Below are 16,140 nucleotides of genomic sequence, written 5' to 3'. Positions count from 1 at the left end.
ATGATACATCAAGCTATCACTTTTCCATTCATTTTTTTTTTTCTTTTTACTCATCAAATTTCATTCTCTTCACATTTATTTTCATATGCATTTTGTTTATTCTAACTATTTTATCAATGAATTTCCTTTTTTTCACTCTCCCTCTCTCTCCATCTTTCTCTCACCCCCTCCCTCGTAGATATTTAATTTTTTTCTTCGCATTAGTTGAAATGAATGATATGAATCAGTTACAGTGATATGAATTTGTATCAGTTCCAGTTTATTATTGTTTGTAACAGCATTTAACTATTATATTTAGATATCGGATATTTGATATTTATTCCTATAATTCTTATCAAACGGAAAACGATCGTTATAATCTCTAACCATGAATTTTTCATTTACATTATGTACGCTTGGTTAAAATTTCAGTTTTCAGGATCAGTCAATTTTTAGGATGCCAGCAACGGCACAAGCTTTCAATAGGATATTGGATGACCTTGCTCGCCGTCAACTTCTTCTTGATTTTCAATTTGGCGCAGCTGGAAGTAGCTATGAAGCAATCAGAAACATAGGTTCTGGCGCATTTGGTATCGTATGTGAAGCAGTTGAAACAAATTCAGGAAAAAAAGTTAGTTGATTTTTGAATTTTTCATTGCACTCAGAACTTTACCTTTTTGTTTATTTTCTTTTTCTTTTGTCATGCTGGATGATGATTTAATTTAGGTTGCCATCAAAAAAATCGGCCATGCATCAGCAACGCCAACTTCAGCCAGACGTACATTGCGTGAAATTCGAGTGCTCCGTTATATTGCTCATGATAACATTGTTAGTCTCAGGGATATTTTTCGAACACCCGGAAATTTAGGTAAGTATCAAATTTCATTCATTTCATTTCTTAAACTTACTTCCAATTAAGTTATATAGGATTAAAATTTGTTTTACATAATTTCTTATGGCTCCTTTTTCCTTCTTTTTTTTTTCAGGAATAAATGTTTACCTTGTGATGGATCTAATGGAAGGTAATCTTCATCATCTCATCTATTGTGGTGGTCCAATGGAAGATGATTTAATTTCTCATTTTCTATACCAAATATTACGAGGACTTAGGGTAAATATTTCATTAGGATTTTTTTACATTTTTATTGATAAATTATTTTAACATTTATTTATCCAAAATTACCCTTATCATTAATTTTAGTATATACATGCTGCCGGTATTGCTCATCGCGATTTGAAGCCGTCAAATTTACTTGTTAATGGTGATTGCCATTTGCGCATTGCGGATTTTGGTATGGCAAAATTAGCAATGAAAAATCAGGTTGAAGAGGTAGAAGAGCATTCATTCTACATGACACAACATATAACTACATTACCGTATAGGTAAGTAATATTTCATCCAATGAAACAATGATAGATTTTGTTTTAAAATATAATTTATAAAATTTATGAAATTTAAGGAAAATTATTTCCATTCAAATTTCGACTTCTTGATCACTTTAGAATTTCTTTGTGATGAGTAACATAGTTTCAAACTTTTGTCTTTTATAGAAGCGACAAATAGTGTACTCTACTGAAGGATTGATTGGAAGTTGGAGGTTGAAAATACATATCATAAATTTGATAATTCAAAGGAAAGAAAAAGTAAAAGATGACTCATTGGGATTAAAATTTTTTCAGAGCTCCCGAACTTCTTTTTGTGATGCCGGAACATTCAACAGCGGTGGATTTATGGGCAGTTGCTTGTATTTTTGCTGAAATGATAATTCGGCGAGAATTGTTTCCTGGTCGAAGTGTAAGTGGACAAATAAAAATTATTGTTACCATGCTTGGTGCACCTTCGGGCAAGGTTCCTCTTTATTTTTCTTTTTTCTTTTTTTGAAAACGCTTTTATTATGTTCATTTTGAATATCATATCAATCAAGTTTTAATTAAATATGAATAGGAAGGAGAAATCTGATAAAGATGTGGAAAAAATTATTGAATGTAACATAGATCTCAAATCTTTCTATTCTAATTTTTATTATTTGCTACAAATATTAGTAAGAAATCAAATTTTGATAGATTGGTAGATTTTACTTTCTCATAGGCAGAGGAAAAAGTGTATGTTTGTTTTGTTGCTAAAAAAGGACAATTCATAATTATTAACGTTCATTCCAATGAGCATTAGTTAAATTTAGTTCAAAAAAAAAATCTTGAAATGCTTCCTTTTTAGATTAATAAAGCATAATTTTGTTCAATTTCTTTTTCTTGCTTCAGATTCTGAATCAAATTCAATGCGATCGAACACGACGTTTAATCGAAAATTTTGGTGATCATCCTGTACGGCCTTGGAATGAAATTATTCGCGATAAAGCCGATTCTATCGAAACCTTAGATTTAATTGCTAAAATGGCTAAAATGGATCCTGAAGAGCGAATTGATGTTAATGAAGCCATTCAGCATCCATATTTCAAAGAGTATTATCCCAGTGTTATTAATGAACAAGCTTGCCCTTTCAAGGTGAAATTTTTGTTTCTTTTTTTTTTTTTTTTTTTCTAATTATTGTGACAATATTTTTTATTTGCTAATTTAGCTGATTCTGTTGAGTTAAAATGTCACTCAGTTGTATTTAACAGTTCAATTTAATACACAATTCAAATTTTTTAAATTCCGATTTTTTTCCTTTTCCAATTTTAGGTAAAGATGGATATGGCAGCAATTGAAACCCTATCTCATGAGGGCCTTGTCCAAGCTTTGATCAATGATGTTCGTGGAGCTGATGAAGCTGATTTCACAACTCATTCAGCAGACGTAGCGCTTACGCCAGGTGACTCGTCGTCAGGTGTACGTTTTCATTTCTTTTTTTTTTTTTCAACATGAAAAAATAGATATTGGAAAAAAAATCTATATTATATGTCTGGAATATACTTGGAATCTAGCTGTCATGGTGGAAATCTAAAATTTAGTATGTAGGATATATTCGAAACTCAGAAATTAAAAATCTAAAAATTATCATCATCTGAATTTATGCCTAGCAAGCACACTTCTACTTTCAGCCAAATATGTATCCATCTGCGAATGGATGAAAATATTACTTGTTTCTTTCGATTTCTTACTGTATGAGGAAAAAAATTTTAATATTCAATTTTATAGTTGCTATTGCGTCAATCACAAATTTTGTATTATCATTTAAAATCATTCATTTGATGTTCGATATATATATATATATATATATATATATTACCTTCAGAAAAAGAAAAAAAAAATATATGTATTTCTAGCATGCTTGCAGATATCCGAAGGAAGTACATCGGCTAGTGAAGATCTCCGGCAAATGACATTTAGTGTTGATGAAACTGCTACTGATTATCGAAAAAATCGACTGTTCAAATAATAGCTGATGTGGCATTCAAGAGAAAAAAAATTAACAATTATCGGTTTTTTTTTTTCTTTTTCTTTTTTTTTTTTTTTTTTGAACTATGTGTGCTGCTTTTTTTTTCAAACTGTATAAAAAAGAAAAAAAAAAAAGAAAATTTCCTCTTATTTTATCGTTTTCTAAAACAATATATATATATATATGATTGACTTGCTGCCGTATGTATCTATCTACTTAAATGTTCAAAGATGACATTGATATATTATGTTAGAGTAAATGATATCCTTACGAATACTTTCATCATTTCAAAATGGAATCATTTTCCTGAAAATCGAAGAAAAAATGGAAGAAAAAGAAAAAAAAATAACAATGTATAGATAGAAAGAAGAAATGATAAATTTAAAAGAATGGAAGATCTTTTCTTTTTTTTTTTTTTGAATTGAAATTAAGCTAATATATCATTGAAAATTCCAATGCAAGATGAATAACAACTGATTGTTAAATTTTGAAAATATTAATTCGGACTGTTTTCTTACACAACTTGTTTATTTGTGAAAGTTACAATGGTTTATTGATCGCCATCTGCGCTACTGCATTTTTTCTTTCTTTTTGTTTGGTATCTGTTTTTGATCAAAATTTAAATAAACGAGGTAATACATTTCTTTCACTAAACAATTTACTAAAAAAAAATGTGTAGATTTATAATATTTTTTTTTTTTCTTTTTGTGATAATTTTCCAGAAATTTCTTAAAGGCTTGAAGGATAAAGTATATGTGAAAGAGTAATAAAATCATTGGCTGTGTTAGCAGTTAGAAATGTGAAAGGATTGTGTGATGAAACTGGTTTTACACAGTTGTTTTGCATAGCAGAAGCACATTGTAGCGAAATCATTTGTTTTTTTTTATCTTTTCTCATTGTGATCGATTGATTATCCCTCCAAAAAAAGGAAAAAAAAATTTCAAAAAGTTTCATAAATATGCATTTAACCTGAAATAAGAATGCTTTGAGTTTTTCTGAAACACAAATATTAAATATGAAATATTTTCTTAGAATCATTTTTAAGACTTTTTTTTTTCTTCTTTGCTCCTATTTGACTTTTTTTTTTTTTTATTTTTTAAATTAAATTTTTCACTCTCATTCTGATAAATTGATCCATTCCCAACAAAATGCCAACAATCTTTATTTTCATCGTTAGTTTCTTATTTTCAAAAATATTCGATCATATATTAACTAGTCTTGTTAATCGATCTTGATATGTAATAACTGATAATTGTTATTGACATTTAATTCTAATCCCCAACATTATTTACATATATATATGATTACTAACTGATAAAAAATACTTTGCAACTTTATCAATTGATAGATATAATGAGTGTCAGAAAAAGGTCTTCCCATTCATTTTCCTTGTTGCTATAATTCCATTTTATTAGCAATAACCTTTATTAATCTTATATGATATTATATAGAACAGCATTTATATGATAATAAGCAATTATCTATGTGATAATATATGATATTATATAATAAGATGATAAATAAACAATTGCTTATTTGATAATATATAATATTGCATTTATATGATAACAAGTAATTACTTATGATAATATACGATATTGTGTAATATTACAGTTACACGATAATATAGAGTAAATACTGGACGATATTAAACAATCCACCGAATGTTTACTACGTTGTGATACATTATTCTTGTTGTAACCGTTTCAACCGCTGCTGCTGCATATATTTCTAGTGCCACTATTAAAATCCGTTGTTGTTAAATTGTCAAAATGATATTCATGCAATCGTTGAATCATTCTCAAAATTAATTTTTGTCGGAATTTACACATCTCCGAAATCTTCTTCGTTTAAATCCCCTTCCCTTTTGGACGATAAATAACGATTCCTAATTGAGTTGATTAATTGTATTTTTTGCTCTGTGGTGCAATTCGACTTTCAGCCTAGCATTGCACTTTGATTCTTGTCGATCCTTGTTTGAAATCTAGCATGTTATTCCATCAGGAATGATATCCAGCCAAGGTATATCTGCTGTATATGTCCATCTTTTCGGTTCTATAAAATATCTATCCGCAATTTGAATCCTTAAAAATTCCTACTTTAATTGCATTTTACGGCTTTATTGAAGATTTCAAGAAATGAATTACCTATTAGGTTTATACCATACCTCATAAACAACTTTTTGATACATAACTCTCCGTATCGAAGTTCCTCGCAATATCTGGCACCATTTTATTGCTGGGGACGAACAATTTTCGTTTCGTCTCAAGATAACGGATCATTGAGGGCCATATAAAATTCAGCTTTGTTGTGAAGATGGTTTTTTGTCGGTCACTGAGTTAGTTGGTGCATGGGGAAGCACGGCAAGAGTTAATCAATTGTCGCCTGTACAATTAGCAGCGAGAAATATGATGTTTAATGAGGAGAGCCAGGAAGATGTGTGGGAAAATGTGTGACAATGATTTTGAATTGAGAGGAATATGGAAGGTATTGCTGCGAAGATGAAGAGGACACATAAATGATAAGAGAGATAGTTATGGATGGGTGACAAATGAGGAGGCAGTGATATATTGTTGTTTATCCTACTGTTATTATAGAAAGTTACTGGCTTTCAGTTTTCATTGTGTCATAACTTTGGGTTGTCGGATTGTTGTCTGTATTTATTTGTGGCATTATATAAGCTGTTGGTGAGTGGTTTCAAAGTGTACCTTCGAAATATGCAATTAAAATACTAATTGTAAATTATATGATGGAAAGAAATGAAATACTAATAGCAGCCTTTGTACAGAGAGAGATTTGATTTCTTTCAATGACGAACTCTTGCATGTTTTAGAGATATATTCGATAGTGAAAGAAAGATTCTTCATTCTTCCTCCCTTTTTCCCTAAGTTATGCTAAGCATTATGTATCGGTGAAGTAATGACTTTTGTTCTTTTTAGTTACAGCTGATAGTCATCCGTTAAATTTTCTGGATATTGCTTCAGTTGAAGAAATGCTTTCTAGAGAGAAGTATCAGTTCACACTCTCCTCAAGAATGCCTTGAAGAAATTCAAGACTGTTTTGCGTATTGTTAGCGCTAATCAAGGTAAAGAAAAAACTGATTAAAATGACTCTGCAGGTCTATTATGGACGTCAGTGGAAGGTCACGTCGAGTACCTCCCCTTTGGACCTCCTTCAGCCATGCACAGGTAGGTTTATTTTGTTCCACTGGTTCATTCACTGCTTATATATACATTTTAGACTTCCCTCTAAAAGACATGTTGTAGATCTTTACCATGATACCTACTAAAGATCACTATCCTCTATTTTCCATATTACGATGCCTGTATATAATTGGAGCATATCAGAGCATCCCAAGTTTCATTACATTACTATTTAGTTGTTTGTCCGATTGGTAAACTGTTCCAGAGTATATATAAGGCTTCCTAAATCTCATATTTTAAACTGCAGATCCTATTAGATCCTAATCCCTGAATCTTGGAACATCGAATGAAATAGATTAGTATTTCCATACATTTAGCATTCTGAGAACAGTGTAGCTTCTGACATAGTGGCTGGTCGTTAATTTGTATATATGTGTTAGTAATTCCTATAATATAGAAACTGATTATTTTCTTAGGTATCATTCAACATTTCCTGTCCGCTTGTTTAGTGTTTGCACTTCCTTGTCTTTTCAAAGAACTTTTTGTTTCGTGTTGTTCTACTTGATATTTTCCATATCGAACTGATAGATGTGGATGTTTTATGCATGCTAATTGTAGTGAAAGTATTGAGAGCCTTTATATGCATCGAAAAATGTGAGTAAAAAGTTGGGAACGCAGCGGTTAATAGTTTTATCACATGTTATAACTGATTGCTCAATATTTGTTGACTGCTTTCCCTTTTTTTGTCGAAGCTTGGAAATGCTGTTTTAGTTATTGTAGTTTGGTGCCACATATGTATTTTATAAAATCTTGTTGGAGGTTTTGTGATTTTCCAATGTTGTTTGTTTTCAGAGCAGTACAGAAGATGAGTAGTGGTTGACTTTTATATTTTATGAACGTAGCTTTATGATATGAAGTTATGAAGTTAAGGGTGGTTTAACATTTAAGGGTGTGATGAATGGTGAAGAACGGAGTTATGGTTGGGTACGACCGACATCACGACATTTATCACGTGAGTTTGAACGTCGCTATGGTGTAAGAAATCCCAGAAGTTTCGTGAGCAAATCCTCCTGTCGTGCACGCTTTGAGGTATCTTGCTTGTATATAATTCAGCATTTTTTGCATGTTATTTCCTACTGTTTCTTTTATTTTGCTCATTTATTTTTTTATTTTTTTTTGTTTAAGACTTATCGCAGCATTAACAATGTAATGTAATTGATAATATATGAATTAAAAAATGTCCCTTTTCCAAAAAATTCGAATCAGAATCTTTTAATTTAAACCCTTGTGATGGCCAATATAACACGTCTTTTTGGAGGGATGATAAAAAGTCAACAGTTTTATTCCTCCATAATAGACCTGCAAAATAACAAGTTTGGAATGAGCGAAGAATGCTCATAAACGTTGACGTGACGTTATTGTTACTGATATGGTACCATGTACCAACAGTGACATTGTCTTTGTTAAAAAAACATTCTTTGCTCACATCGGTTTTGTAGAGTTAAGAGCACATGTTTGTCGTTTTTCCTCATGCTATCTGATTTCAAGGCCGAACAACCCCTTCCGTTCAAGGCTAATTTGATAAACCTATAGTATAATTTTTCCTTGCTTTTTAAGAGATATTCATATTATAACCTTTAAGAGATGTTCGTGTAACGTCATATTACAACGTTTCCTGGTTTTCATTTGCTTCACATCTCGACAGATATTGAGAATAGGCGTTTGTGAGAGAGATCCGTGTAGGTACAAATTTGAATGAGGCAACTGTCAACCTATGTTAACGATTTGTTACTGGTTACTTAACGGTCAAATGTAGGACTTATTTATATTTATTCTCATGTTTTGAGAGTAGATATAGATAAAATCCTACATACCTTTTCTCATGTTTCGTTCTTGAAGCATAGTTTTTAAAACTATTTCTATGACTAAAGTGGCAGAAATATTTTCCCATGTGCGTGCTCTATGCATCTGTTCATTCATTTGTTCAGAAAGATGTAACGCATGACCATGCAAAAAAAGTCATTTACAAAAAATTTGTTCATTTCCTATCATTATTTTAAATTTCAGCTCTGCTTTCTTCTGTTTGTTATTGTCCTGTCCTACTTTTTTGTATTATTTTTCGTTGCATTTTTTTTTTTTTTTTTTTTTTTTTTTTTACGAAATGGTACTATATTGCTTATGCGGCTAGAAATGGGCATGTATTTGCGGAGATGGATTCATTAAAAGTTAAGCATTGCAGTAAAGAAGCAATGATGAGCATTTCAAATTCGGGATATTTTGGAACACATTATATACAAATGCTTATCGGTACAGCTTTTGTACTTACTCCATCTCAAGTCTTTCTCATTTAAATTTCTTTTTGAATTTGTTTTTTGGAAAATTATCCATATGAAGGTTGTAGTCTGGTTTTTTAATCACACTTCGCTTAAGCAATGTTACTTTACACAAAAGGGAACAACTGCTAAAAACATGGAGAACAAATAGTAACCATCTCTATCAAATTTATCAAACAGAAGAAATGGTGAGCACGCTTATAACACGTTAAATTCTCAGGAACCGCCCTTATTGTGTACATAGTAGTTTTTTAGATCTGCACGACAACATCTGATAAAATTTTCCCAAGTATCTTTATCTAGTCTTTAAATTGGTAGCACACACAAGCATCTGTGATTTCAAGATGTTTGCGGATGAATAACAAGATATGGAGTTTCTGTTTCTCGCTTTGTATTTTTGTCTGTAAATCTCATGTCTTAGCTACTATTTTCGCTCAACTTTTAGTTTAGTTTTATTTCATTCTTAGTACATGTTGAATCCTAAAGCTTTAACAATGGAATATAAAATTACAGCCTGAATTTATTGCATAACCAGCAAACAAGGGCGTTAATTATTTTTTTCTATAGGGAAATATACCGGAAGAATGATATATTTCCCCTATACGGTACTGTCCGCAGCTTCCTTTATGCTATCGAATCAATTATCTCTAGCCTATAAAAAGCTACATGTGGTTTTGATTAGTCTTCTGTTTCTCCTGCATGGATTAATTCCTCAGAATCTGCTGATAACACTAAAATTTTCATACCCAGAAAACGGTACATTTTGCGTTCCTTTTGAAAATTAAAAGATGACGTGGCCCGTATTTCAAATTGCCTTTACCTTCACAAAAGCAAAAGGGTTATAGATGTTAGGTGTCGGGAATCTATTTGTCTAATTTAACAACCTTTTGGCGTTTTAAGGAAGTGATTGGTGGGAAAAAGGATAGCGCTTTTTACAAATGTATAGGTCTTGTGCTATGTTTAATGTTACAAAGAGTTAAGCACAAATATACATGCTTATTAAACCAATAACAGTAGTCTACCCTGTAGATGCTGTCTGAGGCTTTTCATATGAGACGATACAGTAATTCGTGTGCTTATGAAATGAGAAATGGAAGCTCCTCTTCACTCAACCACCTCTTATAGTTTTTCTTTATTGCTTTATTGGTATTTCTTTTATTTGGTAGTTGTCCGGTATTTGTTCCAGTAGAAGTTCTTTATGGACTTACCGGTTCCGATTTACAAGACTTGTTGCAAATCATTTGTATTGTTCAGCGATGCCTAACTGGTGTTCTAGTTGGATAACATCCCTTCTCCTAGCTTTCTTTTTACTCCTTTTTTCTCCAGTACAACAGTGATAGACTTCATGTGTTTTTTTATAATATTATCACAGAATGATTTTCTCCGAAGATTTCCAATAAAGGTTTTTGTTAAATGCCTTCCTTTTTTCAATTCCGTTCTTCCAATTTTTTTCCATATATTCGAAAACGATGAACATACCTATGAAGAACGCTTCTTCCGGTTCATATTTCAACAATTTCTTCTTATGATACGAACTATTGGATTATTTAAATATCGTTGGTAGCTTTTGTAACCTAAGTATTTATATAGAGAATTTAGAGAACTATGGAATATGTGAAGTGGTCAGTACGTAATGCATGGGAAGATTATTTGGAAGGTGATTGCCAGCTTCGAGTTGCACAAATGAACCGTTTGCGGGAGCATAAATATTCTGCAGTTGATATATCTTGGCTCGATGAGTACTGCATGAAACGGTATATTTTAAAACGGCTTTCTTGCTAGTTTACTGCCGTTTTTAAATTTATCAAGTTTACAAAAGGATTAAACTACTCGCGAATTTTTATCTTCAGAGAATCCTTTTAATGTCCTATTAATGTGCTAATAGTAGAATTGGGAACACGAAGAAGACAGTAGTAAGTTTTCCATTGAAGGAAATTAAAAGTAGCCCGAAAAACACCGCTCTTGTTGCTAAGTGGATTCCAGATTCTGGGAATATGTCGTTCGATTTTATCCTATGTGGATTGCTCCAAATGTAATCACTATGTCGGGATTTTTTATAAACCTTGTAACTGTACTCATCTTGGCTTGTTTCTCGTATGATGCCAAAGTTGCTGTAAGTTTAACTTCTATGTCCATTATAAGCAGTCTATCATCTATGTTAATAAATTTGGATACAGCCGTTAGAAATAAATCGTAAGTAAAGCGCCACAAATGAAGCAGTTAGAGCTGTTATTACAGGCGTCATCTTGGGCATATTTCCAAGCAGCACTTGGAGTATTTTTATACCAAACATTGGATGCTACTGATGGGAAGCAAGCTCGTCGTACAGGCTCTAGTTCGCCCTTAGGTGAACTACTCGATCATGGTTGTGATGCCATGTCGCAGGGTTTGTTGTTTAGATGTAAATCGATATTTGCTGTAAGAAATCGCATAGCTTTAATTGCTTTCTAACTCATCACCATTATGCAAATACGATGATTTCTTCAAGCTCATTTTATAATTTATTTTGCACTCATGTGAATATTTCAGTACTTGTCACACTAAATGTTTGTTACGCAATGTTACTGGGGCAGGAACGTTACATGGTGCTGTTTGTAACTGTTTTATCTGTTGTACTTTTTTATTGTGCACACTGGAGCACGTATTGCACGGGGCGCTTAAAATTTGCAAAGCAAGTTTTTTTTTCGTTTCAGGATGTCCGTCTATTTCAAAGCAATAAAATTTGAATTTTAATCTCCTTCTACAAAAAAAAATTGTCACAATGTTTTTGCAGGTTTGACGTCACTGAGGCGCAAATGACCATATTAGTCGTCCTGTTAATGACATCTATATTTGGCACAGGTTTTTGGACAGAAAAGGTTATTTTAAAGCTGTTTCTTCCTAGTTTTGACAGTAATGTATCGGTATATGAAGCATTTTGGAAAAGTCAGTTTGAGTTCTTTTGTTAAAGAGATCTATTTCAGCTCCTACATATCAGTTTAAAGCATGTGGCTATTTTCATCTCTTCCTTAATGTGCGTATCGCAGATTGGTGACTATCTTGTAGATGTTGTTACTGAAGGTGTTGGGAAGAATGGATCTACTGTTGCGGTAAGTTCAAAAGAAGGATTCGATCTGAAGTCTCTCTTGTTTATAGGTTTCATCAATTTCTTTTTTTTTGAAATGCAGTTTATATTGTTATATATTTCAGGACACATCTGTTTTATCACCTCTAATACCACTCCTGATGATGATAACACCGTTTTGCATGATATACAGTAAATCTGTGACAGCAGTTTATGATGACCATATCACTTTGTTTACTTTATGTCTTGGTGCAGTGTCAACGAAAGCTACCATGAGGTAAGCTTACATTTTATATTCCCATTTTCATTACACATCTGCTTCCACAAGTTAACATATGGATAGTTTGAATTAAAATGTCATGAATTTATGTACCCAAAAGTAAAAACACGTTAAAGAGCGGGACTTTTAAGAACCATGCTTGGTTTTGATTTGTTATCTTAAAACGATGCAGGAATAATTATTTGAAGTTGTAACGGGACAGTACATAGTTTTTCCTTTTCAAATGTTCCTTATCAATAGCAGCATTCTGAATAAATGTTGGTAAAGGGAAAAACTTGAAAAATTGGCCTGCAAAAGTTTTCAGATTAATATTGGCTCATATGAGTCGCAGTGAATTAGCTATGTGGGATTGGATTTATCTCTCACCTTTGATGATGATGCTTAATCAGTATTACGATATGCCGCTGGACGAGTTCTATCTTCTCCTTTGTGTGACAGTAAGTTTTCTTAATCATTATTATTTTCATTGTCCAGTTGGTTTTTTATTCTTTCGACTATATATATTAACACTTAATTATAAATAGTCATAATAGTCATTGCAATCAGTTCTTTAAAATCAAGACTCATAATTTGTTTATAAATGAAGTGGATGGAAAAATTAAAAGCAAAAATATCTGACAGGGTTTTAATACTTCACTTTAAAATGAAGCTTCGTTTTATTTATATGAGCAAGCTACTAGCACTACTGGGAAACGATGGAATGGATTGACCTTTGAAGCGTATTTTATGTTACGCTTAATACGCATTCACAATACATGATGCATCTAAAGCATTTTGTCAGCTTAACAAGCTTGCATAATATTGACGGTTTTGAAGCTTACTTTTATGTAGAATATATCAGTATCGTTTTATAATTGGCCGTAATCTTTATTTTAAGGTGTATGCTTATGCCAGCCTGTCATTATACTGTGTCATGATCATTCGGCAGTTATGTGCACACCTCAGGGTTTATTGTTTCTCCTTAAAACCTCTAAATGAATCACTGGAAAAGATGGCGCAGTGAAAATGTAATAAATCATTTATATCTGCTTTTCCTTTTTTATTTTACTCCCAGCATTTCAGAGTTCTGAATTGTTGTTTGTGCTAGTCTTATTCACAGTTCATTTGATGTGTTTACATCTACATGCTTTTTATTTGGATGAAGGTTATCTGTGAAACATGAGAAAAATAATGACAAGAGTTCAACTGCCCCATACGCTGGCTTTTAATCTTGAGAATATTATAGATTTTTTTTGCATCAAATGTTAGTCAGTTTAAAGAAATGCTCCTTTCTTTCCCCTTTTGAGAATGAAATTATTTCCTTTTGTTTTGAAAAACTTTTATTGTCCTTTTAGATTGAATTATACTGAAATTCTGTTACATTGAAATATCCTGTCATAATGAATATTGATTATTCATTTACCATGTATTTTTAAGCCACTTAGATCCATCCAGATCTCCATCTGTCGATTTTATAATTGTATGAATGTTTGATATTTTTTTCATCAATTGCCTGTCCAGAGAATAAATTTGCATTTCATTTGAATTGTAAATTGTTTAACAAAAGTTGATAGTAGAAAAGTCAAAGGACGTCAATACTACGTTTTCTATATTATCGTAACATAGCATACGTCGGTGAATTTCTTTGCTGCGTTACGGAGCAAATTGTTCAACTATTCAAAAAAATTATAACCATTTTAATTGATGGCATCAGAGATTACCACACAAAACGACACACAATGAAAATACATGATTAAATTCATTGGAGTGTTGCATGTGTGTTCTGTTAGAGAGAAGTTGCGAAATTTAAAAGAGAAGAAAGAAAGGAAAAGGAACTTAACGATATAATTTTAAATTGAAGACACTATGAATGTATCATCCGAGTGTCTCATTGATCGGCGCGTTATTACCGTCTTTGTCATACTTAAAATATTAGAATAGCAATTTTTTTCATTCCTTCACTATTACATATATGTTACATTTATACTTTTAATGTAAACAAATCATTCGGGCATAAAATTTCCATAATTTTTAAAGCATAAAAATAGCATGAAAAAAAAGGTATGAGATTCTTACTTCACCTTACTACTTACTGTTTACAAATTTTTTTCAAATACATCTATACTTTTCCTTGCTTTCTTTTTTTTTTTTTTTTTGCTATTTAAATTTAACACTGGTTTTATGCGTGTTGCACAATTGGGATACTGTAATTTTTTCCAAAATTAACCTTTTTTTTTTAAATGGTGTGAATTTAGCTTTGTTTCTTAAAAAAAATAACACATCGTTCTTCTTTTTTTTTTTTTTTTTTCTAGAAAAAAAGGTAGAAATGATTGAAAGATTTGTAAATTTTTGTTCAAAATTAATTTATTTATATTAATAATACAAAGATAATAAACATATATTAAAAATGTGATAGGTTGAAAAAAAAAAACGTGAAAGAATTTGTCATTTGAATTTTTCGAATATATAAAATGCAGAAATCATTACAATTGTTAAGAACTAAACAAAACAAAACAAAAAAGTGCTATCCATTCCTTTTACCTTGATCTAATACCTGTATGATACATTTCACTCTTCCTATATATTATTTCATGCCCTATTTTAGTTTTTCCATTGAAAAAAAAAAAAATTCTTTCGAAAGAAAAATAACTTTTTTTCTTACTTTTTATAAGAATGTCAATTTTTTTGACATTCTTAAATTTCAAGGTCTTATACATATATTCATTACAATAATTTTTTATCATAATGCTTTCGTGACACTCATTAGTAATGCTTCAATTTAAATTTAATTCAAACAAATCATTGATCAGAAATTTCTCGCATTTTGTTTAATTTCAATTTGTTTCCATTTATGATATTCTTTATAATTAATATCGTTATGTGAAGTATGAAATTGTTTTGTTAAAACTATATCTAATATAACACGCATATCTATATGTTTGATATCTAATAAAACATACATTTGCTTGAATTTGATGAAAGTTTATATTTTGAAAAAATGTACTTATAAATATGAATGAATATATAAATGAAATTATAAATGAAAATATCTAGAATATATGAAAGAATGAAAAGTGTAATTATTTCAATTGTAAATTGAATACTCATTTTTCTATTTCATCATCGATCAAAACTATTTGTTTATTCGGTAATAATTAACCATTTTTTTCAAAATTTTCAAAATAATTTATTTTTAAATTTGCTATCTAGAATTTTTCTCCACACTTTTCAAATATTACCATTGCTTAAGAAACCATTTAATCGATATCCATACAATAAACAATTCTTATTTTCTCCGCACTTCATGTTTTGATTATCAGCTGATAACAAATACAGACAATTAAGCATGCACTAAATAAATGTAAAAATCACAAATTGTCCAAAACCAAGCAAAAAATTCTTTTTCCATCTCTTTAATTGCGAATTCAAATTATGAATTCTACCAATAAATCGCACATAGGAAATTACAATTATTAATTTTATGCCATTTCTTGCAAATGAAATTTGTACTTATCTACTGTTATCCTTTAAACAATGAAGCAGTGAATAGCGAAATAATTGGGATATTTAGTAAATTCACTTTTTTTTTGATTTTATTTGTTTATTTACCATGAAACAAAGTTCTTTGTTTTACGAAACTTTCTGGAGTGACTAAATAATAGTCTACATTGGAATATATCCCATTAGAAAAACATATCTTATTTTTAATAACGACGAAAAACTAGTTTTTAATCCTAGTTTTTTTAAAGTAAACATTTTTTATTTAACATCACTTTGTCATGAGTATTCGCTGCATTATTTTTGCTTCGCAATTTTATTTTTGTATTAATTGAAAAGTGTGGACAAAATTTTTAGATAGCAAATTTAAAAATGAATTATCGTTGAAAATTTTGAAAAAAGTGGTTAATTATTACCGAATAAACAAATAGTTTTGATCGATGATGAAATAGAAAAATGAGTATTCAATTTACAATTGAAATAATTAC

At 30.7% G+C, this 16,140-nt stretch overlaps 2 protein-coding genes across 2 annotated transcripts; both read left to right on the top strand.

Moving 5' to 3' along the window:
• Positions 1-436: 436 nt before the first annotated feature.
• On the top strand, positions 437-3,355 carry Bma-sma-5 (Protein kinase domain containing protein; the record flags this gene model as incomplete). Its single annotated transcript, XM_001892846.1, has 8 exons — positions 437-610; positions 706-847; positions 966-1,090; positions 1,181-1,362; positions 1,660-1,828; positions 2,239-2,481; positions 2,659-2,805; positions 3,254-3,355. The coding sequence occupies 8 exons, from the start codon at positions 437-439 to the stop codon at positions 3,353-3,355; spliced, it is 1,284 nt and encodes a 427-aa protein (XP_001892881.1).
• Positions 3,356-6,480: 3,125 nt separating this feature from the next.
• Bma-cept-1 (CDP-alcohol phosphatidyltransferase family protein) lies at positions 6,481-13,178 on the top strand (the record flags this gene model as incomplete). The annotated part of the gene is made up of 11 exons (XM_043073323.1): positions 6,481-6,543; positions 7,447-7,587; positions 10,431-10,585; positions 10,815-10,944; positions 11,070-11,217; positions 11,361-11,517; positions 11,605-11,689; positions 11,795-11,920; positions 12,021-12,172; positions 12,480-12,612; positions 13,053-13,178. The coding sequence occupies 11 exons, from the start codon at positions 6,481-6,483 to the stop codon at positions 13,176-13,178; spliced, it is 1,416 nt and encodes a 471-aa protein (XP_042929257.1).
• Positions 13,179-16,140: the final 2,962 nt, after the last annotated feature.

Source organism: Brugia malayi (genome assembly GCF_000002995.4).
Source record: "Brugia malayi strain FR3 genome assembly, contig: Bm_v4_ChrX_scaffold_001, whole genome shotgun sequence".
NCBI lineage: Eukaryota > Metazoa > Nematoda > Chromadorea > Rhabditida > Onchocercidae > Brugia > Brugia malayi.
Note: the sequence above shows the minus strand (reverse complement) of the source record. Positions and strands in the feature narration are given on the sequence as shown.